General features: G+C 37.4%; 1 protein-coding gene across 1 annotated transcript; it reads right to left on the bottom strand.

Annotated features, from left to right (window-relative positions):
* Positions 1-1,499: 1,499 nt before the first annotated feature.
* On the bottom strand, positions 1,500-24,942 carry ZC3H15 (zinc finger CCCH-type containing 15). Its single transcript, XM_025404425.1, has 10 exons — positions 24,632-24,942; positions 16,148-16,249; positions 10,864-10,975; positions 9,749-9,901; positions 8,579-8,670; positions 6,628-6,810; positions 5,261-5,407; positions 5,016-5,117; positions 4,010-4,133; positions 1,500-2,319 (listed from the first exon to the last, which is right to left on the bottom strand). Exons 1-10 carry the CDS (start codon positions 24,704-24,706, stop codon positions 2,129-2,131), a joined length of 1,281 nt encoding a protein of 426 aa, XP_025260210.1. The 5' UTR covers positions 24,707-24,942; the 3' UTR covers positions 1,500-2,128.
* Positions 24,943-25,445: the final 503 nt, after the last annotated feature.

Raw genomic sequence — 25,445 nt, 5'->3', positions numbered from 1 at the left:
GAGATTAAAAAAAAAAAACTCATGTTTTAATTAAGTTTACGAATTTGTGTTGGGCCACATTCAAAGCCATTCTGGGCGGTATGTGGCACAAGGCTTCAGGTTGGAAAAGCTTGGTCTAAAGTAAATGCATTTTAACTTTTATTTATAAGATAAATTCTAAGAAAATGTTTTAGATGACTTCAAAATAGAAAAAAGGTTTAAGCTCTTTAGACTATTCTGAAAATGTTTCATTATTAAATAATGCAGTAAGTACCATTTAAACTTTTACAAAACAATGGAACAAATCTTTCATGAACATAAACTTTAAAACTCAAGCTTTTTAAAAAATATATAAAATATATATATGAAGTATTTAAGTACACTTTCATTGTAGTTGGGAAATAAACTTGGCTCCTGATGTTCTGTATTTAAAAACTGTCAGTTATATAGTACTAAACAACTAGGAAGTCAATTTCTTTATCAACTTTGAATTTATCACTTGACAAGATTTGCAATCATGAATTTCTTAGGTTTCACAACTTAGAAGTACGTTAGTGATCGTGGAGTCTTTTTTTTTGGTTTGTTTGAGATGGAGTCTTGCTCTGTTGCCCAGGCTGGAGTGCAGTGGTATGATCTTGGCTCACTGCAACCTCTGCCTTCCGGGTTCAGGCGATTCCCTTGCCTCAGCCTCTTGAGTAGCTGGGATTACAGGCATGCACTACCATGTCCGGATTTTTGTATTTTTAGTAGAGATGGGGTTTCGCCATGTTGGCCAGGCTGGTCTTGAACTCCTGACCTCAAGTGATCCACCTGCCTTAGCCTCCCAAAGTGCTGGGATTACAGGAGTGAGCCACTATGCCTGGCCAGATCATTGAGTCTTAACTTTAATATGCAAATAAAGAAACGAAGATTCAGAGATTTAAAAATCATATAATTTATCTAAGGCAGAAATGAGATTAGGGCCCAGCTCACCTGACATTTTAGTGCTGTTATCTTAATTGTCTTAAAATCCATTTATATTCGCAAATAACAAAAGCAGCATATTATTTGAAAATACACAACAATAAAAAAGGTGTAGCTAGTATTAAATATGTCATGAGCAAATTGTGTCTATTTTAAATGTATTATCACCCTAATTTTTCAGGGGATCTTAGTGCCAAAGACCCTCAGCCCAAAGTTTTCTGGTGAATTTGTTTATACTTACATTAGTATGTACTATTTTAACACCATGGATCTCAACAACGATTCTAAAGCAGTACTTGATTCAACTGCAGGTGATATTTAATTAGGTTGATGTTGTATCAATTCCGAAGTTACTCTTTCATATAACATCACCTATAGTCTTTTTGGAAGCTTAGTATTTGTGTTATTAAACTCATTGTAGTACTGTCAAGTACTCTAGATGCTTCTGTAGTAAATATTAAGAAACAATGCCTTATGTGATACTATTAACAGGTATTTTAAATCCTCAAGCTAGAAATGTTAAATTTTTCATAGAAAAACTTAAAAAAAGGCCCATATTTGGATTTTAATGTATGATGGTCTTTATTTACAACTTTATTGGCAAAAAAGAAAAGGGAAAACTTTTAAACAATTTAACACAGGGCATTGTAGCTGATCCTGTCAGATATAAGAAGTTCCATTTTAAATGTCCATCTAATTGTCCAAAGATATACAATACTGAATCTGCATATGCAGTTTCCTTTATGAAGTACAGTGTTGATGTTTTAGGCAGTCTTCTAAACATACAAATACAAAGGAAATGAAATCACTCATTAAAAACTGTGTCAAATGAAGGGTATTTTAAATGTAAGTTTGTTGTTTCTGGTAATAGCACATGCCCAAATGAAAACCAAAGATGGAAAAGCAGATACACTTCTTACTTGGGTGGACAGTTACAACAATCAATCATTTTCTGCAATGACCATTATATTTTCAATTTATCATGAACTACTCTGAACTTACTATGAGATGTAGCCAAAGTCAGAAGAGAAGACGTAGGGACAATATTCCTTTTTCGCAGGAGGTTAACTCCTCCAGAATCAGCATAGGAAATAAACATCCTGTTGATTCTAGGTGGAAAGAAATTAATGTAGTCAATTTCAACTCATGCTGAGCTGACTTAATTTTTTCAGCGACGTGTTTGATGTCATTCTTCTAAATCAAGTGTATTTAATTCTTCTTCTAGTTCATCCAAATCCTCTCCAGTGAAAAGATTTTCATCAACAGGAACAGCATCAATGGCTCCATTTTCCGGTCCCGCCCTTTCGTTGTCCTCTTCCAAGTCACTTCTTTCACCATTTTCAGCCCTACCTCCAGAAGCTTCACTTAATTTGTTTTCTAAAAATAAAAACTGGAATCAGTAAGGCATAGAAGCAGAAAACAACATTCCACATTAGCAATAGACAACACAGACTCATACTACACTTCCTCTTTTCCTTTTCTCCATGAAAGCCATTTCCCTAGAATTACTCCAGCAAGAACTGATCATTCTTTTCTGAGCTTATTTGTGCCAATTATCTATACCTAGTATAAAATACTGTTTTTCACTGTAGACATTTGATTACTTAATGGTTTATACATTTAAGGACAGGATCAATCTTCTACACCTCTGTGTTCCCGACATAACCTAGCAATTAGATTTTAAATAGTCAATTTCCATATAATATTTTATTTGAATAAATGGTTATGGAAACAAAAAAAGTGTTTGTAATATAAGCAGTTACTTGGTTTTTGGTTTTGCAAATAGTATTTAAATCACGCTGTTGTAATGCTGTGATTGTGACAGCAGAAAATCTTCATCATGTAATCAAATTGTTAAGAAAAAACATAGTGCTATACACAGCTACTTTTCCTTATAGATTATAAATAACTGACAGGAAAAAAATGCTGCCTTTTCTTATTCAATGCCATCAACATTTACACAGACATTTTTTAACAGCCTAATTTAGATTTTAGCTATTTCAAACATCTCTGAAGACAAAGTCTTGGGAATTTTATAATCTCTGAATTATTTGCAGTTGTGCCTACTGTCACCAAAGCCCCTACTTCTACAAAGAGCAAGTCAATCTGAATACAGGCAAGACAGTGGTTTGCTAACACACTCAGATCTTGGGAGGGCAAGCTGGTTTTTCAAGTTATAGTTTGTGTGCTTTTATTGTAAAAATAAGGTTCAGACTTTTCTGTCTCAGCTTTTGCCTTAATGGGCATTTCTTCTGCCGTTTTCTCCCAAACTTTTACCCCTTTCTTTAAGTACCTAACTCAAGGCACAATTAGACATAAATTATACCAACAATCCTAGATAGCCTTCCCTCCATTCTCATACCTAACTCATTATTTATACTTTCATGTCTTGCTTCTATAACTGATCTTTTATTAGCAACTTTTCCTCCTTACCAGATCCTCTCCCTCTGACCTACAGATACATTTAGGTTTTCCATATCCTAAAAAGCCCTTCCATGACCATGTCTTCCCTCTAAACATTAAGACAGAGAGGACTGCATTCATTTTTCTTCTCACTGTTATCACTGCAGTCTCAATGAAACTGGCACCTTATTCCTATAACCAATTACAACTATAACTTATTTATATTCTTTTTCATCCTACTTGCTTCTTTGGAAACTTGTTTCTTAATTTTTCTCTGACCTTCTCAATGTCTTTCCTTAGCATTTCTTCTTTTACCTACCCCAAAACACTGATGTTTTGCAGGGTGTTCATGTCTATACAATATCCCAGACAGTACACTTTTGATAATCAAAAAATCTCAAACTCATGAGGTCTCAAAGTGAACTCATTGACTTTAACTCCAAGCTCATTTATGTCTCCTTCTAGTTTCCATTAATGATTTTAATATATACCCAGCTGCTCATGTCTGGCCTTTTACTATTTATTACTCTTTTTAAATATGGTCAAACCACACATTTATGTTACCAGTCTGGTACCTGCACACATCTAAGTTTGCCAAGTCTGGTATAACCCCCTATAGATAATTTCCTAGTTCTTAAAATTAGGCAAAAGTTAGCATACTTACCATCTTTATCTGAAGTATATGTGCTGAATCTTTCAAGACTGGCTACAGTAATACCTGTTTCATCTACATCTCTTGGGATGTACAGGCTTAAATCTATGTCATTTACACTCACTGAATCATCAACCTTTAACAACATATAGAAAAGAAAGTTGTTACAAATAAGAACAGTTTTCTTTTACTCCTGACATTTATCTTAATTAGCCAAAATTATCACTGATCCAAGTGAAAAAAAAAAAAAGACCAATTACTGGCCAGGTGTGGACGCTCACAACTGTAATCCCAACACTTTGGGAGGTCGAGCTGGAGGATCACCTGGGCTTAGGAGTTTGAGACCAGCCTGGGCAGCAAAGCCAGACCTCGTCTCTATAAAAAACAAAAACAAAAGATCTATTGTCAAAATTATTTTTCCTAAGTTTCTTTTAAAAAGAATAGCAAGGTGGTATATGAAACTTCTTCCTCTGCCATCACATTTTTATATATAGAGTACGATTTTTTTCTTTCAACCCAGAGGCCAGAATTTTGTAAGTACACAAAAAATGAATAGTAACTTATCTGTTATTACTAAATCTGTCAACAACCAAATGACTGTGCTATTGTCTCATGCTCCCTACACTGTAGTTTTAAATTAGTGCACTTGTCCCGTAACTGTAAACATAAAATATTAAACAAAAATTACTTTTTCTTTTAGAGAGAGGACAAAACATACTTTTTACAGGTAATACATATAGCACTCAACCACCTACTAGGCACTATTCTAAGCTGTATAAAGAACTACTAATTTATGAACTCATTTAATTCTCACAAACTCCCTATGATGTAGAGATAATCATTATGTCCGTATTACAGATGAGGGTGGAGGCCTAGAGTATTAATTTCCCATGGTTGGAGTAAGGATTTGAACCCAGGCACCGTGGCTCTGATGTTGGTGGCTCTTAACCATGTTGTGGTATTATTTATTGTTTCTTTCAATTAACATAAGGAGATTAGGCACAAAGCTTCCTCTTACCTCATCACCACCTGTTCCCTGGGTGTAGCGGGTATCATCTGCTTCCTCATCATCATCATTGACCAGTTCAGGACGAAACTCAAACACTTCACGACCACTGATCTATTCAGACACACAAATATATCAACTCAGGTCAAAAATCTAAACATTCGTTGTCATTGATGAAATAGGGACAAAATATTGCATGACACAGAAAATTAAAAATGGAAGAATAAAGAATCAGTTTGGGTGAGTCTGAGACATACCACTAGTGCTTTCCCTGCTTTGAAGTCAGCTTTCCTTCTTTCCATATCTTGTTCAAGTTTATCAATCTTTTCTTGTCTTTTCCTTTTCTTCCAGGCAAGAAAAGATTCTAGAGTGATTTTGGTAACATTTGGACCTAGGGCAGAACGCTGCAACAATAAAGAGTTAATTTTTTTTTCCCACAGAATTCACCTCAAATAGTGTTTAGTAGCAGTTTCTCTTAATGTGATTAATTCCTTGCCCATGACTATCCTGAATATATTACATTTGAATAAGCTGATATATGTATATTTTTACTTTACATGGCAATGAGCAAAATGAGTATCCAGAGATACAAACACTAAAAATATACTATTCTGAGCTAGATTTCTTCTCAACATTGAAGATGAGTAAAACTTACTCGTCATAAGAAATTGTTTTAACATGAATCAATTGCTGAAAATAATATAAAAAGCACTATAACAATATCCAAGTTTCACTTGTGTTTCTGAGGAGATGAGAAATAAAACTAAACAAACAAAAAAACACCTGCTTCTCAGGGCCAATAATCAAATAATAAATATATAGAACAAATAATTTGCTGAACACCTGCCAGGTATTAAATGCTTTATACATGCTAATGCACGGATCCCCACAAATAAGTGAACAAAGGGTAATGGGGAATTTACCAAAGATGAATAGCTAACAAGTGTGAGAACCAGTACACAAACGATCTCAAATATACCTGACTCTGAAGTCTATTTTTCTATTATAGTACGTTATATCCTGACTGAGACACTAAATAAGGCAAAATGGATAGTTTTTAATATGCAACCCTAAATCTAATGTTTCTAATAATCTCAAAATTTTCATAGAATAAAAACTGTGTTTTGTACTAAGCCAAAGACAAGTGCTGAATATCCTCTTCAGACTTATTCCCTTCTATAAGCAGAGTGTTTTGAGTCCAGAGCTGATAAAACATGTAATTTAAAAACTAGAGTGTTGTCTTCTTCCATACATATGCTAATAACTAAAATACTAGTGAAAAAAGACAACAGGGCAAAAAATCTAAAACTACAAAAATTCAATCAATCTGAGAACTAAGCATTTTTAGTAACTCAATCTCACAGAAACAATTTGATAAGCCAGTAGCTAGTACTTAAAAAATTGTTTCACAATCCTAAAATTAATGTCATGATTGGCTCATGTTTATGGCTAGGTTAACACTTTACATATACAAGAATAATTAAAGTAGGGCAATTTTGGAAATAGATCACAATATATATATTTTTTCCTTTCATAAAAGGCTATTGCCCCCAAGTGGTAAGTATTAGAATTTCACAATACATACTGCTTTCAGTTTTTATGGTAGGAAAAGGATACTAGTTACCTCTCTCTCAATTAGATCTTCTAATGAAATTTCATCTTCTTTCTCTTCTTTCTTTTTATCTTTTTTCAACACAAATCCAGGAGGAAGTGCATGACGATACATGCAAATATCACCCCCTCCAGGGCATACCCAAAACCAGCCATACTTGTTGTTTTCAATAGCTTCAAGGAAATGCTTGCACACCTATAGAGACAATATTATTCACAAGCGGTGGCTCAGTGTAAGCCATTTCCAAGGTAAATGCCTAAGTATATGGAACAAGTATAGACACAAGTATGTTCTATTACACAAGTACATTCTATTCATTTCTGTACATAAGGGTGCTCTGTCTAGCTTCTATTCTCTACAGAAATGCAACATATGTTTATCTTAAAATACCTAAAACAATGACAAATTCCCTTAAAGGGGAATCTATACAAAATTTTCATCTGTTCTAAACTCTAAATCATACAAAAATGACTTGTTTCAGTTACCCTTTGTAAATATACACCCCCAAATCAGAATATACAATTGGCTATAAAAAAATAAAATCAGGCTGGGCATAGCGGCTCACACCTATAATCCCAGCACTTTGGCAGGCTGAGGCAGGTGGATCACCTACTGAGGTCAGGAGTTCAAGACCAGCCTGGCTAACATGGTGAAACTCCTACTAAAAATACAAAAAATTAGCTGGGCATAGTGGCACACGCCTGTAATCCCAGCTACTTGGGAAGCTGACGCAGGAGAATCTCTTGAACTCAGGAAGTAGAGGTTGCAGTGAGCTAAGATCGTGCCATTGCACTCCAGCTTGGGCAACAAGAGCCAAATTCTGTCTCAAAAATAAAATAAAAAATAAATAAATCGAATAAATAATTTTCTTTGGTTTGATCTTTCCTAAATAAAAACGAATCACAAGCAGTATACAGGAGCAAGGTACGAAAGGAACACAAAAGAGAGTCATCCTTCACAACATGGATGGAAGATACAATTGTATTTAAGCCTCAAGTAATAAGCTTTGCAAGTAAGAGAAAATTAACAAACAGTATCCGCCCCCTACAACAAACATAACAGATGTGTATTAACGTAGTATTTAGAATTTTTCTAGCACAGCAAGACTTTTCACTGTAACTACACTATAAATATAGACATAAATGCAAAGTTTGAGATATAAAGAACCAATTTTTAATGGTACATTTCCTGGAATTAGAGCCACTACCTACCAAAAATTCATTCTGGAATTTATATATAGTAATATTTTAAAACTTAACATTTAAAAATTTATCCCTATTGAAACTAAATAAATTATTAAGTGGGTTAGCTTAACAGGCCTCCTTCCACTCTATGCAAAAAAAATAGGGATTTTTGTCTGGGTATGTAATTTTGTTTATCCATATTTGAGAAAGTTCACCTCAGAAAATGGCATTTAAGGCCAGGCGCATTTAAGGCTGTAATCCCAGCACTCTGGGAGGCCGAGGTGGGTGGATCACGAGGTCAGGAGATCGAGACCATCCTGGCTAACACTGTGAAACCCCGTCTCTACTAAAAAATAGAAAAAATTAGCCAGGCGTGGTGGCAGGTGCCTGCAGTCCCAGCTACTTGGAAGGCAAAGGCAGGAGAATGGCGTGAACCTGGGAGGCGGAGCTTGCAGTGAGCTGAGATAGCACCATTGCACTCCAGCCTGGGCGACAAAGTGAGACTCTTGTCTCAAAAAAAAAAAAATAAAAAAAATAAAAAAGGCATTTAAAGGACTTCAGTAACATAGTTTTATTCTTGTTCAGCTATTTCTGAACAAGAATCTACAAAATCTAACTTGTAAACTCCAAAAATAAAGCTTCATGTACCTTATCTTGATGAAATCAAAATTTCCAGTAACTTACAGAATAATCTAATAGAAAATAGCAGCAAATACCTTGCCACATAATTCTCCCTAATGATAAATATCACAGCAACTCAATTCAAGAAAAGGACATACTATTTGAGTTTTTGGTTTTTTCTTTTCCGCCTCACCGTGCTTCTTGTTCACTACTTCTTCCAGCTTTTTCTCATCCCAATTATCCATAGTATCTAAATAAAGAAATGAAGATTAAATACTGTTATTTAATCTACTACTCCCACAACACGTATCTCCTTAGACATGAATGATGTGTTATAAGACTCATGGCTTAATATTTTTCTTTTTCTTTTCTTTTTGTTGAGACAGGTTCTCACTGTTGCTCAGGAAGGAGTGTGATGGCATGATGACAGTCTACTGAAGCCCTGACCTCCCTCAATCAGCCTCGATTGATTGAGCTCGATCAAGTCCTCCTGCCTCAGCCTTCCAAGTAGCTGGGACTAGAGGTATGCACCACAATGCCTGGCTAATTTTTCTATTTTTTTTGTAGAGATGGGGTCTCATTATGTTGCCTATGCTGGTCTTGAACACTTGGGCTCAAGTGATTCTTGCTGCCTTGGCCTCCCAAAGTGCAGGGACTATAGGTATGAGCTGCTGCTCCTGGCCTCATGGTTTTCTTAAAACACCAAAGGCAGAAATGAATAGTTTAAGATTATTCACCAAGGCCAGAACAGTGGCTCACACCTATAATCCCAGCACTTTGAGAGACCAGGGTGGGTGGATCATGAGGTCAGGAGATCAAGACCATCCTGGCCAACATGATGAAACCCCATCTCTACTAGAAATATAAAAATTAGTTGGGTGTGGAGGCGTGGACCTGTAGACCCAGCTACTCGGGAGGCTGAGGCAGAAGAATTGCTTGAACCTGGGAGATGGAGGCTGCAGTGAGCTGAGATCATGCCACTGCACTCCAGTTTGGGTGACAGAGCCAAGACTCCATCTCAGAAAAAAAAAAAAAAAAAATTATTCACCAAAGCTTCCTAAGTACTTTGGACAAATTGAGAAGGTAGTACTGAAGGAAACAGTGACAGACAAATCCAAAATAAATCACTGTTTTTTAAAGTATCTTCATTTACTTAAAGGGTATATTATGGTAATTTTCAGATTTTATAAAACATAATAAACCCAATTAATTATTCTTTATAAACACAGTCTATTAAGATTGAAATGTTCTTCATTTAATAAATATCTTAGTAACAAACCAAAAGTATTAAACATTTATTTTTAAGATAATGTTTTTAAAAAAATTACCTTTTTCAAGTTCTTCATCTCTTGCATCAATGTAAACACTTCGCTTTTCACATTTTCTCTCCAGAGTCAAGTCATGAGAGAACTTACACTTATCTCCTTTAGTACACTGTCCTTGCTTGAAGAATGCACATACCACAGACTTGGGATCTGCACCTATGTCAAATGGTATATGGTATTTGTATTATAACCTGCCAGACTGTAAAATATGGATTCTACCTGAAATATGATTAATTTTGGTTAACTTATTTTCCATTCACTGATGTGAAAGGAAAATGGCACTTACGGGTGATTAGCAAGACATTTCTTTAAAGTTCTTTTTGTAGCATTTTATGTCTACTTTTGTTTCTTTTATTCTGACTATAAAAGGTGACAGAGAGTGGGAAACCAAACAAGAACATAGGATATTCCACAGGCTTTGTCTAATTGATGTCAATAGGGCAAGAGGCAAAACAGGAGGCCAGGCATGGTGGCTCGCGCCTGTAATTCCAGCACTTTGGGAGGCCGAGGCAGATAGATCATGAGGTCAGGAAATCGAGACCATCCTGGCCAACATGATGAAACCCCCGCTCTACTAAAAATACAAAAACTAGCTGGGCATGTTAGTGTGTGCCTGTAATCCCAGCTACTTGGGAGGCTGAGGCAGGAGAATAGCTTGAACCAGACAGTCGGAGGTTGCAGTGAACCGAGATGGTGCCACTGCACTCCAGCCTGATGACAGAGCAAGACTCCATTTCAAAAAAAAGAGGCAAAAAAGGAATGAACATACATGGCAGAACAGTGCCAAAAACTTGAGACATACAGTTTATTCAACTATGGCTTTGCCTTGGCTACTACCAAAGACTGAATGTTATAAATCAATTAGCAGTCTGTTAAATTACTAATTTTGCCTTAAGTGTGGGGCGCATGGCTGCAGTTCAGCTGTACAATGACACTGATGTGAACATATACAGAGGAACCATAAGCAACCCACTGACATAGGTAATTTTGATGAAGGGACTAACATTTTCATTGCAGACACAACTGTCTTACTATCTAAAGAAAATAACATCAAAATAAACAGTTTTTAGCATAAACCACATTTGATAAAAAACACACTTCTGAAATTTAAAGTTTACCTTTACTTATTTTTTGAGCAGCAACTACAGGTTTGAACAGCTCATTTAGCTCCTGCAATTCTTTCTTCTTGTCATCCTTCTTCAATTTCTTTTCAGCTTCACTCTGTGCTACCTATAATATTCCCAGGTTTAAAATGTAAATTTGATTGTTTACAAAATTGTTTTTACTGCACAGTTAGCATTAATATAACAAGACACTTGCATATTTATAGTCCTTACCTTTTAATAACAGTGTTATAATGGCCTTACAGTGTCTATTCAATGTTGTGGTTAAACTATTAAACAAAATTGTAATGATGGTACCATGCCTAGTTAAAAGCAAAAGCTTACAGCAACAAGCATTTATTAAGCATTTACTACATGCCCAGCATTTTTAGCAAATACTTTTCACCTGCAATATTCTTCTGTGAAAACAGCCCACTACCCAGAAATGTACAGGTTCATTTTGAAGATCAGAGAAACAAACATCCTGAAATGTACAGTCCCACATGATAATGAATTATACCACCCCAAAAACCTATATAGTGCCCTCATGGAAAAACCCTGGGTTAGGTCAATGTAGGATATTAAACAAAACAACTCAAAACAAAACATGACATATAATATAGTTCCAGGCACACGATTTACATACCTAATATGATTAGAGGATTCATCCAAACATTTATATGTCAGGTCCTATGTTAGATGACAGAGAATACAATGAAAAGACAAAGATGCTTATTTAAAGAAGCTCAGAAACTAGCAGGATGACAGACATGTCAACAACTGTAACATAATATATAGTGCTCTGGGAACAAAGAATGCCCATATACCTGAGAAAATAAAATTGAGCCAATAACCTTATAAATGAATTCTTCTTGATGGGCAAGGAAAGAAATACAGAAAGGGCCAGCCAATGCAAAGTTACAGGGACTAGAGGGGCAAAGTATGAAAAACATCAATGAGATGCTTAGATTGTATCAGTAGATTGAACAGAGTTCCACTCAACTGTTTAAAGTAAGCCAGTAACAAGATCAGGTCACATTTTATAAAATATCAAGAGAGCAAGTTTTGTGGAGGATAGACTGGGAATCCAAGAATAAAGGCAAGAGCCTGTTGCAACTGCTGCACACAAGAAAACACAAGAGCTTAAAATGAGCATTACTGGTGAGGATGGAGAAAAGGAGACAGAGCTGATAGGACTGTGACTGAACATGAAGTACAAAGGGGGAGGAATCTAGGATTATCATGTATATGGTTAGTGCTGTTAAACAAGACAGGGAATACAGGAGGAACAGGTTTCAGGGTAAGAGGTGAAGATGAGCTTAGTTTTAGACATACAGAATGCAAGATGCTTACAGAGCATCTGGGCGGAGATCTTTTGAAGGCAGATGGACATGCATATTGATTCCACTGAAATCAGAGGGTCTGCTTTGAGATAAAGACTTTAGAAATAGCAGCTTACAGATAACAATTAAAACTTTGGGTATATTACTCAAGGACAGCATAAAAATGTGGCAAGAGCAAAGGACACTTCCTTGAAGAAAATCAACATGAAATGGGACAAAAGAACCTAAAAAGCCCAATAAAAGCACCTAGAAACATCAAAGAAGCAGAGAGAAAACCAGGACAAAATATGTTCAAGAAAGAGGAAATTTAAGGAAAGGAATGGCCAAATGCTATAATTAGGTCAAAGGCATCCCAAATGCTGAATGTGACCCTATATGGTGGATGTATTTAAACAGAAAAAATGTTTTGAAAGAAAAAATTTAAGTTGCTTTATTTTTAATAGAAGTATCCTTTGCTCATCAGGCCCATCTCAAACATTTGTGGGGCCCAGAGCAAGAATACAATGGAGGCCTACAAGCCATTTATCTAAATATTTAAAATTAGAAATCACGTTCATGATGAGTAAAATGTGGTCTGTAATCCTACTTCACAAATATACCTTATGACCTGGAAGGACAGGTTTAAATTGCTCAGACTCCATGGAGTTCCACACTGAAGCACGGCAGTAACACAAGAGTCAGCCTGGGGCTCTTTTTTCTCCTCTTCCTACCCCATTTCATTCCACTTTGGGTGTAGGGAGAGGTAAAGGTGCAGGAAGGAAGGAAAGGGTATGGATGCAGGCTCTGTTCAAACCCTTAGCATATGCTGTTGTTTTGGCTACCTCAGACATATTGGTAGCACAATGTACCTAGACAGAGATGGGCATGGTGGAGAGGCCTTTGTAGGCAGATAAACCAGGGTCAGACTGTTGTAGGAAGAGGTGTTGTAAAATCTGGGTAGGTACATCCCCTTGGCTTCAGTGACTCCTTACCTGAGGGGAGACAGCGGTCTGGAGAAGACACATATATCACAGGGCCTAGACCAGGATACCTCCTGTCCAGCTCTAAGAGCAGCACTACTGCTCATTTCCGATGTTATATATGATGGGTAGGTATCCCGCGTTCACAGATAAAAGTCCAGTTATCCACGCAAGTATCAAAACTATAATACTAAATATACTATCAAAGCTAACTACCAGCACACAAATTTAATAACTTTCCCAGGTTTATGAATTCTAATATTACCATTCAAAACACTTCCCACTAGAAGAAAAAGTTGGGGAAGAGGAAACAGGATTGAAAAAGGGGCTAAGTGAAGAAAGTGAGTTCTTCTTACATATTGATATCTATATTCACCAGAAAATTTACATTATTTTCTTATTTAACCACCAGAAGAATCCAACAAGGAATAACTGCACTTCCACAATGCATATAAAGACCAGGGTTGCTATTTAAGGATCATGTAACAAAAAAGATAGGAAGATTCACACCCAAGTCTATCTGACTGCAAATTCTCAGCTGATCTGCCCGCCGCGGTCTCCCGAAGTGCTGGGATTACAGGCGGGAGCCACTGCATCCAGCCATGGTCTAAACATTAATTTTTATTAAACCAGGCTATTAAGTTAGCAGTTTGGAAGAACAATAGTTTTAGATTCTAGAATCAAGCTGGGAAAATGGATGTGAAAGGAAAGTGTTGGGTCACTGATTTGTAGACAGCATGAGCAAGAGAAATTTATTTATCTCACAAATACATATTAGCAGATTTTTAAAAAATCTGTAAACACATGAGAAATTCTTTATTCTCTCCTACATTACAAAAATGTGTTTCCAGAAGTTAATGAAAAGGATATAGAAATGGTGGAAAAAATGTACTTTAAAAAATACAGATCCATGTCTATGAAATCTTTAGAAGTGAGAGGTCTAAAGAACCTGAAGAAAAAGGGGCTACATTTTTTTTCAAACGAGTTGCCAATGGATAAACTCATTTTAAAATTCATATGAAAGAACAAATGCCTAAGGACAACCAGGAAAAATAGAAAAGGTATACCACTTTGGGGAAAAGACTTGCCTTGAGACTTTAATGTACAGTCAAGTACAGCATTATGACGTTTAGGTCAATGATGGACCACATATGACAGTAATCCTATAAGGTTATAATACCATATTTTTACTCTATCTTTCTAGGTTCAGATATACGAATCATTACTAATGTGTTACAACTGCCTACAGTATTCAGTACGGTAACATGTTTTGTAAGTTAAAAGCCTTGGAGCAACAGGCTATATCATATAGCCTAGGTGTGTAGTAGGCTGTAATATCTAGGTTTGTGTAAGTACACTCTATATTATTTGCACAATGACTAAATCACCTAACGACACATTTCTCAGACTGTATTCACATCACTAAACAACGTATGACTATGACTGTACGTCAATAGTGGTATTTCAGTGGGATAAATAATGCTGGTGTAAGCAGCTATTCATTTAAAAGAAAACAAACTTAGTCTGAGCATGGTGGTTCACATCTGTAATCCCAGCACTTTGGGAGGCCAAGGCAGGCAGTTTGCGAGGCCAGCCTGGGTGACACGGCGAAATCCCGTCTCTACAAAAAACACAAAAATTAGCTAGGTGTGGTGTCATGCGCCTGTAGTTCCCAGCTACTTAGGAGGATGAGGTGGGCGGATGGCTTGAACCCAGGAGGCGGAGGCCACAGTGAGCCAAGATCACACCATTGTATTCCTGCCTGGACAACAGAGTGAGAACTTTAAGATATATAAAATAAATTTATATGATGAAATATAGACTATAAAAATAAAATAATTAGAAATGATCTAGGAAAAACACACAGAATCCAGTGGCAGGGGAGACCTTTTAACCATATTTTTAAAAAGGTAGCGATGTAACTGGCAATATTAAACTCTATATATACATATAAGTTAAAAATTGGTGCATGGCAAAACATAACTGAAATATCACCAAATATCTGCAACGCAGACAAAAGGTATCTCATAAATTGACAAGAAAAAGACAACCAATAAAGCAAATAATTTCAATAGGCAAGTCACAGAAGTGCAAACTCAAACAGCTAACATGTATACAAAAGACACTCTCTAGTAGTGAGAGAAACAATGTAACACTAAGATATCACTTTATACTTATCAGATTGGAACACATTAAAAAGAACGTTAGTATCTATTGCTCATGTACTACAAATGAAAATGTGAAGTACTACAGCCTCTACGGAAAGTGATCTGGCAAATTTATAATATTAAAAATAGAAATCCATTTCCCTTGATCTGGAGTCTGTTACCAGACAATTTATGCCACAGAAATAAAAGCACAAACACATGTAAGAACTCCTGTATTTCTTCTAGAGGTGGTCTTAGCGTCAGAAAGCTGGAAACGCCGGGCGTGGTGGCTCACGCCTGTAATCTCAGCACTTTGGGAGGCCGAGGCGGGTGGATCACAAGGTCAGGAGATCGAGACCACGGTGAAACCCCGTCTCTACTAAAAATACAAAAAATTAGCCGGGCGCGGTGGCGGGCACCTGTAGTCCCAGCTACTCAGGAGGCTGAGGCAGGAGAATTGCGTGAACCCGGGAGGCGGAGCTTGCAGTGAGCCGAGATCGCGCCACTGCACTCCAGCCTGGGCGACAGAGCGAGACTCCGTCTCAAAAAAAAAAGAAAAAAAGAAAGCTGGAAACAAAGTGATCACTTATGAATAGTGAAATGGATGAATATAACACACCTGTACTGTAGAATGGCATGCAGTCATTATTAGAATAAATGAGAGCTATATCACAATGGCTTGGACAACATCCAAGAGGTACTGCAGGTAAGGAAGGCCAAGATGCAAAAACGTTTAGAGTAGGATTCTGTTTTGAAATACAATTATATAATAATACCAGACATTTTATCTGAAACAGAGGCTGTATTAATATTACATTCACAAAAAGATATGGAAATTTAAATTACTTACCTGACGTGGATTTTGTTGACCAAATTTAACTTGATGTGTGACAGCCTTAATAAACTTCTGTTGCTTTGCTCCTTTCTTATTCTTCAAACCAAAAGTTTTGTCCTACATGAGAAAGAGCACAGAAATATCTTAGCAATTTATGTTACCATATATTTCCTCCAATGATACCTAAAAATTATTCTTTTATTTATTGATAATTATTCTTTACTAATATAAAAACATGCAAAACACTGAACATCAAGTCAAGGCAATATATGACCTTTAATCATCACCCAGATTCTTTACAATTCAATACGTACTCACCATTATCATCACTAAACCTGTTATTCTATGAAGCTTTTTCTAAAGCCTGTTTTGGATTATCAGTTCTATGGGATGTGCAAAGTTCTTATACCGGGATAAGAAGTCCTACAGTTAAATACATTTAGGAAAATGCTTGATTAAAAGGATTCTTAATTCTTAAGCACAAGGTATCTTACAGCCCTTATCAGAGGGAATATAATATGCAGCACCTCCAAATCTTCCTTTGCAGCAGAATCCATTTTTACTCAGGGTATCTTGAGAGGCTATACAATACTGAACATATGTTTGGGACTACTACATAAGAAAAGGAAGATACACTCAGTTCTGGACTGGTTTTTTAGTTAATAAATGTTATCCTCTCAAAAATAAATTTAATAAATTGAATCAAACTACTGAAATGTATACATTTCTAGTTATTGCTAAGATGGAAATATTGAAAGTATGTAAACTAAAAGCAACATTTTCTTTAAATCTGGAATATTAATACAATAACCTGGTAATATTCAAATATAACAGCAGCTATCACTTATGGAATGCTCATTATGTGCTAAGCACTAATGGTGATCCTTGGCTATCTACTCATATTTAGTTAGTATGCAGTATGGGGTTGGGGGGAGAAAAATATAAAAAAAAAATAAGTATGCAGTACAAAAACATTTAGAAGCCATTGCACAAGTATGAGTAAGTGTGTGTGTGGAAGGGGGCAGTGGTCTGTAGTGGGCTGAATTTTGGAATGCCCCCCAAAATTCAAGTCCACCTGACCTTAAATTTGACTTTATTTGGACGTAGGTCTTCACAGACGTGATGAGTTAAGATGACATCATACTAGATTAAGGTAGGACCTAGATCCAGTAACTGGTGCCTTAATAAGGACCACACAGACACAAAGAGAAGGAAATGTGAAGACAGAGGCAGACAGACTGGAGTGACACTGCTATATAACCCAAAGAAGGCCAAGGATTGCCAGATGCCACCAGAAACTAGGAAAAGGCAAGGAAGAATTATTCCCTAGAGTCTTCAGAGGGAGGGAGCATGGCCCTGCTGACACTAATTTCAGACTTTTAGCCTCCAGATCTCTGAGAGAATAAATTTCTGTTGTTTTAAGTGACCCAGTTTATAGTCATGTTACAGCAGCCCTAAGAAACCCATAAAGCAGGCTTGACTAGTGAGCTTCTCCCTAAGGTGAATGCGTGACAAGCCTGACAAGAAATAAACAAATGCTAATATCTGAAGTATTTTTTTTCTGGGTCTTTTCTGATTCTCTGGAGAAAGATCCTCTAGCTGGGAGGGTAGTAAGTTAACTGTAAACAGGAGAAGAGAGTAGGTAGAAGGGGTCTCAGTTTACCATACAGATTTACTAGCTTCCATTTTCAGGCTTACATCCCACCTCCTCTGTGCTTAGTGTTTTGGAAGCAGAGAGGCCTGTTCCCCGCCACCCCCTACCTCCAAGGAGACACCTCCTGTTTCTTGCAGAGGTGGTCACCTGGCTGAGTTGTAGTAGGTAAGAATTATTAATTACTCCTAACACTTTTAACTTCTAGTTTTCAGCCTCTTGCCTTCTGTATTACCTAGTGCTTCCCATTGCTGAGGTTTTTTTCATAATTTTGTAGAGGAAATGCACTTGATTTTTACTGGCACACTCCTAGACAGGCACTCAGACATAACCGCTCTGCTCTAAGTCAGTTACCAACTGATCCATCCACTGCCAATCTTCATATGTTGAGGTTCAAGATTATAGATGTCTTCTAATTTCAAAATAGAATTTGTACTTCTTTCTCATTCTCTTGTTTATGGGTGGTTTTAGAGAGGAAGAAGAGGCAAAAAGGTCTTCTCAAAGTAATCTGAGACCTTTTAGTATGAAACAAATTAAGTGGCCATTTTACAGCCTTTATTTTGCTATTATTTCTAAGGGAAAGGAAAAAGTAATAATGAGTAGAAAGTATTATAGAAACAAAATACCACCACGTGGACAAGCTAGAAATAGAAAACAATAGTACTGAAACAATTAGTATTTAAAAACATCCAACATGACATAATGTTTATAGCAACCTCAAAATCAGTAAAAGACCTTTCAATAGTCTTAAAACAAAAAAGTACAGAGGGTTTTGCTTCTAAATGGTTATCTCTCATTGGGAAATATCTCTTTATTAATGACATCTATCTCCATATACCAAAACTTTGCTTTCCTCTACTTAAATGCTTGTTTCATGATTTAACATCCCAACATGGTATTATACAAAATTCTCCATGAATTTTCTGCAGCCTATGTGTATGAAAAAAGGTAGGATGCACACAAACAAGTTGGATGTCTCTGCACTGAGCCTTTTACGGATGGCTTCCCTTGTTTCTATAAAGTTTAACACTCAATTCAATTTGAAGAAAGATGGTCAAGATAATGTGATATATACAGATGAACACAGTGCAGCAACTAAGTATAAAATGCCATACTTTTCCTTTACAAAAAGTGAGCTCTCACGGGAGGCAGAGGAGGCTCTAGAAAAAAATATGATCAGGATTAAACAGCATCTACAGGTGCTCTGCCAGAGAAAATAAACGGGTTCAACCCATGCTCCACCTGTAATTACAGAGAAGAAACAATGAATAAATAAGGCCAAATAGCAAAGTAGATACTGCCAGATAGACTTAGGAAAGAAAAAAGTCCCCTAAGGGGACCTGGCCAGTAAGAAAAGAAAGTACTCACAATGGCAGTTACTGGTAAAGGTGTATAAACTCCAGATCCCAGAAGAAAAAAAAAATTCAGGTTTCATTACACTGCTCTGGCACATAAATGACCAGTTTAAAGAGATAATAAGTGAGTTGTGTTCACCTTTAAGTTAGAGCTCAGAAATTAACATTTTTCCACAGAGAAACGGGACTACTTATTCATCTAGCATTCACTAAACATAACCCCTGAATATATACTTTATTGAATCCTCTCAACAATTCTATGATACACAGAAACTCAGAAATCATAAATTCATTTGAAGTTAAGTCATTAATAAGGGGCTGGCTGTATAGTGCAAAGATTTAGAAGTATAAACTCTGGAACCAGGCTGCCCAAATTTTAATCCCAAACAGAGCTGGGTAAATTACCCTCTTTGCCACAGTTTCTTATTTGTAAAGTGAGTCTCACTTAGGGTTGTTGTGCAAGTTAAAAGATTTACCTCAGAGAGACAGTGGTGGACAGCAAGGACTCTAAAGGCAGACTTCCTGTGTTAGAATCCCTGGCATAGTTACTCACCAGGTTAGTAAACTTGAGCAAGTTATTTAATCTCTACGCATGTTTTTAAAACTGTAAAAAGGGTAATAATACGTATCCCACTGAGAGAATCAAAGGAGCTAGTATATTTATCACTTGTAGTTGGCTTGTTTCTCTTCTCTCCTTCTCCCCAAACACTGAGAACCTTGTCTGGCCCAGTAAATGTTAACTATTAAGTCACAGATGATATTTGAACCTAGGTATATTTCACTCCAAGCAAATTCCTTGTTCTTTCTACAGTTTTTAATAAACTACTTCCCAGAGACACCTTGTTAAGTTATTGAGCTGGCTGGTGCTCAATAAGCTTTCTCACATCACACTGCAGATGTGAGATACCAATAGCACCTCTTGAAAACAGAATGATTTGCAATTTGGAGAAGTTCAAAGGCTTCTTCCTGAGTTTAGGACAGAGCCTTACCTAAAGATTAATCTGAACTATAAGGTAGAAAAAAAGAAGGTTACAATCAACCCAAACCACAGTTAAAATAAAACTAGGGGAATAATGGTCCTCATTGGATTAATAAGGTCTCAAAAGTTAACGTGATAGTAAAGGAACTTTGTGTTTTATGTGTGTTTCAGAAGACAACTTGGGAAATGAATACAGGGGAGTCTAGAAAGTGGGTAGTAAGAAAAGGACGACTTCCTGAGGCTCCAAGAGCCTTAACACTCAGTGAATTCCAGGCTTCTCTTAAAACTCCCCTCCCATCTCTAAGTAATCCCATTCCTTTTACGGGCCAGCGTCCACTCCCTAAATAAGATGTTTGGAAAAGGGAAGCAGCGGAAGGGCAGGTCCACACTGAATAGTGCTCCAAGATAATGGGAGTCCACCTCTTGGGACATTCGGGTAGGCAGAGGCTGTCACTGTTTTATCTCGTTAGTTTTCTCCCACATGCACTAATGTATTTTTGTTGTCCATCCATGCAATACATATTACACAACTGGTTAACCCACCTTCAAGTAATCAACATTTGATTTTGGCTGTTGGCAGCTGTTCTACACTGGCAACCAATTTCTCTTGCTCCATCCTTCACAACACTTGGATCCTGTCTCTATAGAACCCTATTACTATTTCCTTGCTGATACAAGTTCTTAGCTGGGTATCATTTATTTGCTTGCCCTAAGCCCAAGATTATTTCCCTCTTTCCATATTCAAACTTTCTATTGCTCAATGCTGACTCCATTTGTCACTAAATTTTAGTTGTAAGAAAGAAAACGGCATATGCCATTTCGGACTAATGTGTTAATTTCTAACAGAACCATAATCTTGTTTGACATATTCATTTCGGAAAGCATTAATAATACAAATGAATTTATAAAGTTTTGGGGCATTTGAAGAGGCAAATAAAAAAATGGAGGCAGTATTTAAAAATGGGCAAGAACTAAACACTGTATAAACAGTGCAGATCGGTCTGATTATTTCCCCCAGTTTTTATTTAGAATACACTATCAAAATAGGCAATAAGAATAGCTGCCATTTACTGAATATACACACCATATGGCAGGCACTTTACATGTATTATCTCATTTAACTCACGGGAACTAGCTGCATTTTGCAGATGAGAATTGCAGTCCAGTTAGATTTTGTAACTTGTCTAAAAATATAGAGCTAGTAATTTGAAACATGGGACTCAAACCCAGGTCTCTGACTCCAAAGCTAGTGCTATCTGATGTCTTTTTTACTTCCTTAGTGTTCCCAAAACCTGCATGTTGATTTTTGCACAGTGAGGGTCCATAGAGGTGGCAGCAGAACAGGTACAGAAGAGGAAAGAGGTAGGTAGGGCAACCATTATTTTCAAGCCTATTGAAAAATGCTGTTTAAAAATACATGTTTTAGTTAACTATTAATTTTGAGCAATTTAGAATTTCAGGTCATACAGCTATAAAACCTCCTAAAGTTAACCAGATTCTGAAATAAGTATCAGTCTTTATATGTCAAAACAGACTATAAAAAAGTAGTATTTCCCCCTCCAAAATTATAACAGCCACAGAGATCAATTGTCTTCTTGGAATAGTCACTGAGACGTGCTAGGCTTTTAGGGAAGTTAAAAAAAAAAAGTTGCCTGTCTAATGAAGCAGACTACAACATTTCCTAACCAGGCTGGATTAACAGAATAGTCTCTATAAATCTAATTTCACAAATGCTGTAACTTAACACTACAATTCAAAATATTGTTGTACCTCTCCAGTAGTAGCAAATATTAATGTTGCACATGAGTCTGAAAAACTTTATTGCAATATTTTTTGAAAAAGCCCATCAGGTCCCTGGACCGGAACATAAAAGAACATCTAGATTACAAGATGTCAGGCTAGGAGGACCTTCTTAAAGGCAAGCAGACACATTTCAAAGGAAACAAACTATGATCACTGAGAAACAAACAGAAGATCTGAACATCTTGTTCACTAAGAACCCATACCCAAATCTCAGTCTTCAGAAAGAAATCGCCTCAAAGACATACGTCTAATGGTACTGCAGGTTAGGTTAAAGAATGATAGTACAAAACACAAGAAAGCAAAATGCAAGCATATTCAGCAAAAGCAAGAAGCTCAACAATTGCAATTACCTGAGGGTGTAGTCAAGACCAGTCCTTCCAAGAGAAATACAGGCACAGCACCCAGATCTCCTAATGATGCCTATCCTGTAGCTCTAATGTATACAGATGATTGGACACTCTCATGCCAACTCAGCGTATGCCCCAAGGTTGAAGTCCCTACACATGACTTCATTAGCCACAAAATAATTCATTCTGGCTCCCAAGATTTTAACCAACACTGCCTCTAACCCAATTTGAAATCCTAAGTTTGTTCTTCAAGCGTCAATTATAGTATCTTTTGGCTCTTCCAAGTAGAGAGAGACACTAAACACAAAAGGTGACATATTGTAATGATTCTCATACAAGAGAATACTTTCCAGCAATAAGGAGCATACTAGAAGTATACACAACATGGATAGATCTCAGAAACGCTGCGTGGTGTGAAAGCAAAAAGAAGGACACAAAGGCTACCTACTGTGTAATTTATATGAATTCCTAGAGTGGTAAAAACTAATCTATCCTGTCAAAAAAATTAGTGGCTGCACGAGTGGAAAGAATTAAATAGAGGCACAAAACAAATTTAGTGGGGTGATGGAAATGTCTCAAGTCTTAATTAGGGTGGCAGTTACCTGGGTGAATAAATTCCTCAAACACATAGAACTATACATCTAGAACCTATACATTTTATTTTACATAAGTTATACCTCAACAAAAAATAAATTAAAAAACATTGTATTAAATGTGGAAAACACAGAATCAGGCTTATTTTCACCACTTTGTTAGGATATTTTTAGTTAAAAAGTGCAGTTGTCTTATTTTGCATTTCTCTTTGGCGATATCTTCATTATTGAAACTAAAATTGCTTTCTTTTTACCTAAAAAATAACTGTCACAAGATGACTAGAATCATAACAAAAGCATCATTTTAAAAGTTGATGGATACTATAAACAACTTTCACACGTAATTCCTTAAAATAAAAATACTAGTTCTACTAATTAAAAATAAAACAATTAGATATAGAGAAAGCCCTACAATGCATAAAGTATAATTTAAATTGTCTAAATTGTTACATAACATTTAATTTCAGTGGAAGTCTTACTTTGTACCATGGTCCAAACTCAAGGAAAACAACATCCCTAAAAGGTACTTGGTTTTCATAAAACTGAATGCCATCCGATCAGAAACCCCTGAAATTTACCTAAGTGCCACAAATCCAGGTTGTTCAAATAAGGTAATAGAAAACACAGATGTGAAGGTAATATTTTGTTTGTAAGGGTCTGGCTATAGTACTTCATGACAGTTTTAAACTGGACAAATTAGCAATAAGAATACCAGTTCTGCTTCAAAGTTGAACTTGACCAAAGAAATTCTTAAGCATTTTCTTAAATCCAATGAGCAGACTTTACACCTTATGCGGTGAAATGGTCATAGCTTTTTCTAATTATATTCAAAGTACAAGAGGTCCTATTTAATTATGAGGAGGCTTAATAGCAGAAATAGAGGGAAGAAATACCTCGTTGGGGTCTGTATGGTATGTTTATGTAATGTCAAATATGGTTCATCTTTTAAGGAAACTCACAATTCAGTTGTTGGAAAACAAGTGCAGAACATGTAAGAACGTCAATAGGGTTCCTTGGCCACTAAAGGGCTACAGGCTCAATATGTTAAACGAATATATATACACACACACACACACACACGTATACGTATATACGTATATACACACACACACACACATATCTCAGTGTCACACAATTAGTGACACTGAAACCTAATCTCTTTTAAGGCGTTATTCTATTTAATCCACTTCAGAATACAAGTATCAAGCGCTGCGTTCAAGACCCTGGGTTGTGATGGAAAGTCCTTCCATTCTTTATGGGACTTCAAACAGTTCAGAGGTGGATCGAAAAAGCCACCAAGTAGTAATTTGTTGGTTCGAAAGCACAGTACCACCCCTGGGTGACGGGTAAAGAAATAAGGAACACAAAGACTCGTCATGAGTCGGTCTTCCAGAAAAACGCTGGCCCAAGACCGTTCAGCGAATTTCTTCACACACAACCCTGGAAAATCTCCTCAATTCTGAGAGGACTAGCGAAGGATAAAACCCTGTGGCAGTCCCGAGGGGTCATTTAGCACCCGGGTGCATGGGTGGGTGAACACGGGCGTGTGGGCGGAGAGGCAAAGCCCAGGTGCGGGGGCGCCAGCAGCGTCACTATAGTAATGAGAGACAGCTAGCGTCATCAGGGGCTGGAGAAGGGACAGTGGGCCACACAAACCTTAAGGGAGGAACACGTGGCCCGAGGAAGAGAGCCAGCTCCCAGGGAAGCCCGGAGCGGGGAAGTGGCTTTCCGGAGGGCTCGCGGCACGAGTGGGGGAGGGGTGGGTACTCACTTCGATAATCTTCTCCTTCTTTTTTTGCTCCGCCTTTTTGCTGCCCCCGGCCTGAGCCTGTTTCTTCGGGGGCATTGCGGAGACAGATGACACCGGCCAGACTTAAGCGCAGCTGAATACTGTCAGGGGTTCTGGCCCTGCGGCAGGAGGAGGAGGACCGGGGCCTCACTAGCCGCACCGCACGGAAAGCGAGTCGCTCATTCGCCCCGCAAACGCGGCCTTTGCGACAGGTCGATGTCGCAGAGCATAGTGGGTAGCGAGGAGCGGCTCCCGGAAGCGGAGCTGCGCGTGCGCATCCACTGAGTCCGACAAGGAGGGGGCAGGGACGGGACGTGGGAAAATGACTACGCGTCACACGTGAGGTCGCGCATCCGATAGGCCCTTTCCAGATGGCAACAGGCCTGAGGATGAATCTGGGCAAGCTGGTTGAGTCCATGCGTTTGTGCTTCCTCTCAGTCAACTTTCGCTTACCATGGGGCAACTCTTGTCTATCGTCGCCTCACCTGGAAACTTTTCCTGCCGGCTCAGTTAATGGTCCCCTGTACCATCCCCATCCTGAGTGACTACTGAGCAGCCGCAGGGACTCGGGGGTTGCCCCGTGACCACGTGACTCAGTTACCTTCTTGTTCCTTGGAGAGGCGGAGCTGAATGGCCCGTGAGTGCAGTGTACTTCAGATTCCTGTGAAGGATTATGAAAAAAATGGAAAAAGTTAACTTTCATTTGAAGAGCATCTGAGATGGCGTCCCAGATAAGGAGGCACTTGAACTCCTTAGAAGTACTGTATTAAGTTATTTTGAGACTTTAGGAGAGTGC

This window comes from Theropithecus gelada, chromosome 12 (genome assembly GCF_003255815.1).
Source record: "Theropithecus gelada isolate Dixy chromosome 12, Tgel_1.0, whole genome shotgun sequence".
Lineage (NCBI taxonomy): Eukaryota > Metazoa > Chordata > Mammalia > Primates > Cercopithecidae > Theropithecus > Theropithecus gelada.
This window is presented reverse-complemented; position numbering and strand designations above follow the sequence as displayed.

What these genes read in the sequence shown, in the direction of transcription:
- ZC3H15 (XM_025404425.1), bottom strand. Translation starts at nt 24,706, where the DNA reads ATGCCCCCGAAGAAACAGGCTCAGGCCGGGGGCAGCAAAAAGGCGGAG. An exon ending in TGCTCAAAAAATAAGTAAAG is followed by an intron (nt 9,902 to 10,863) that starts GTAAACTTTAAA and finishes CATTTGACATAG; the next exon opens with GTGCAGATCCCAAGTCTGTG. An exon ending in AGGGAACAGGTGGTGATGAG is followed by an intron (nt 4,134 to 5,015) that starts GTAAGAGGAAGC and finishes ATGTTGTTAAAG; the next exon opens with GTTGATGATTCAGTGAGTGT.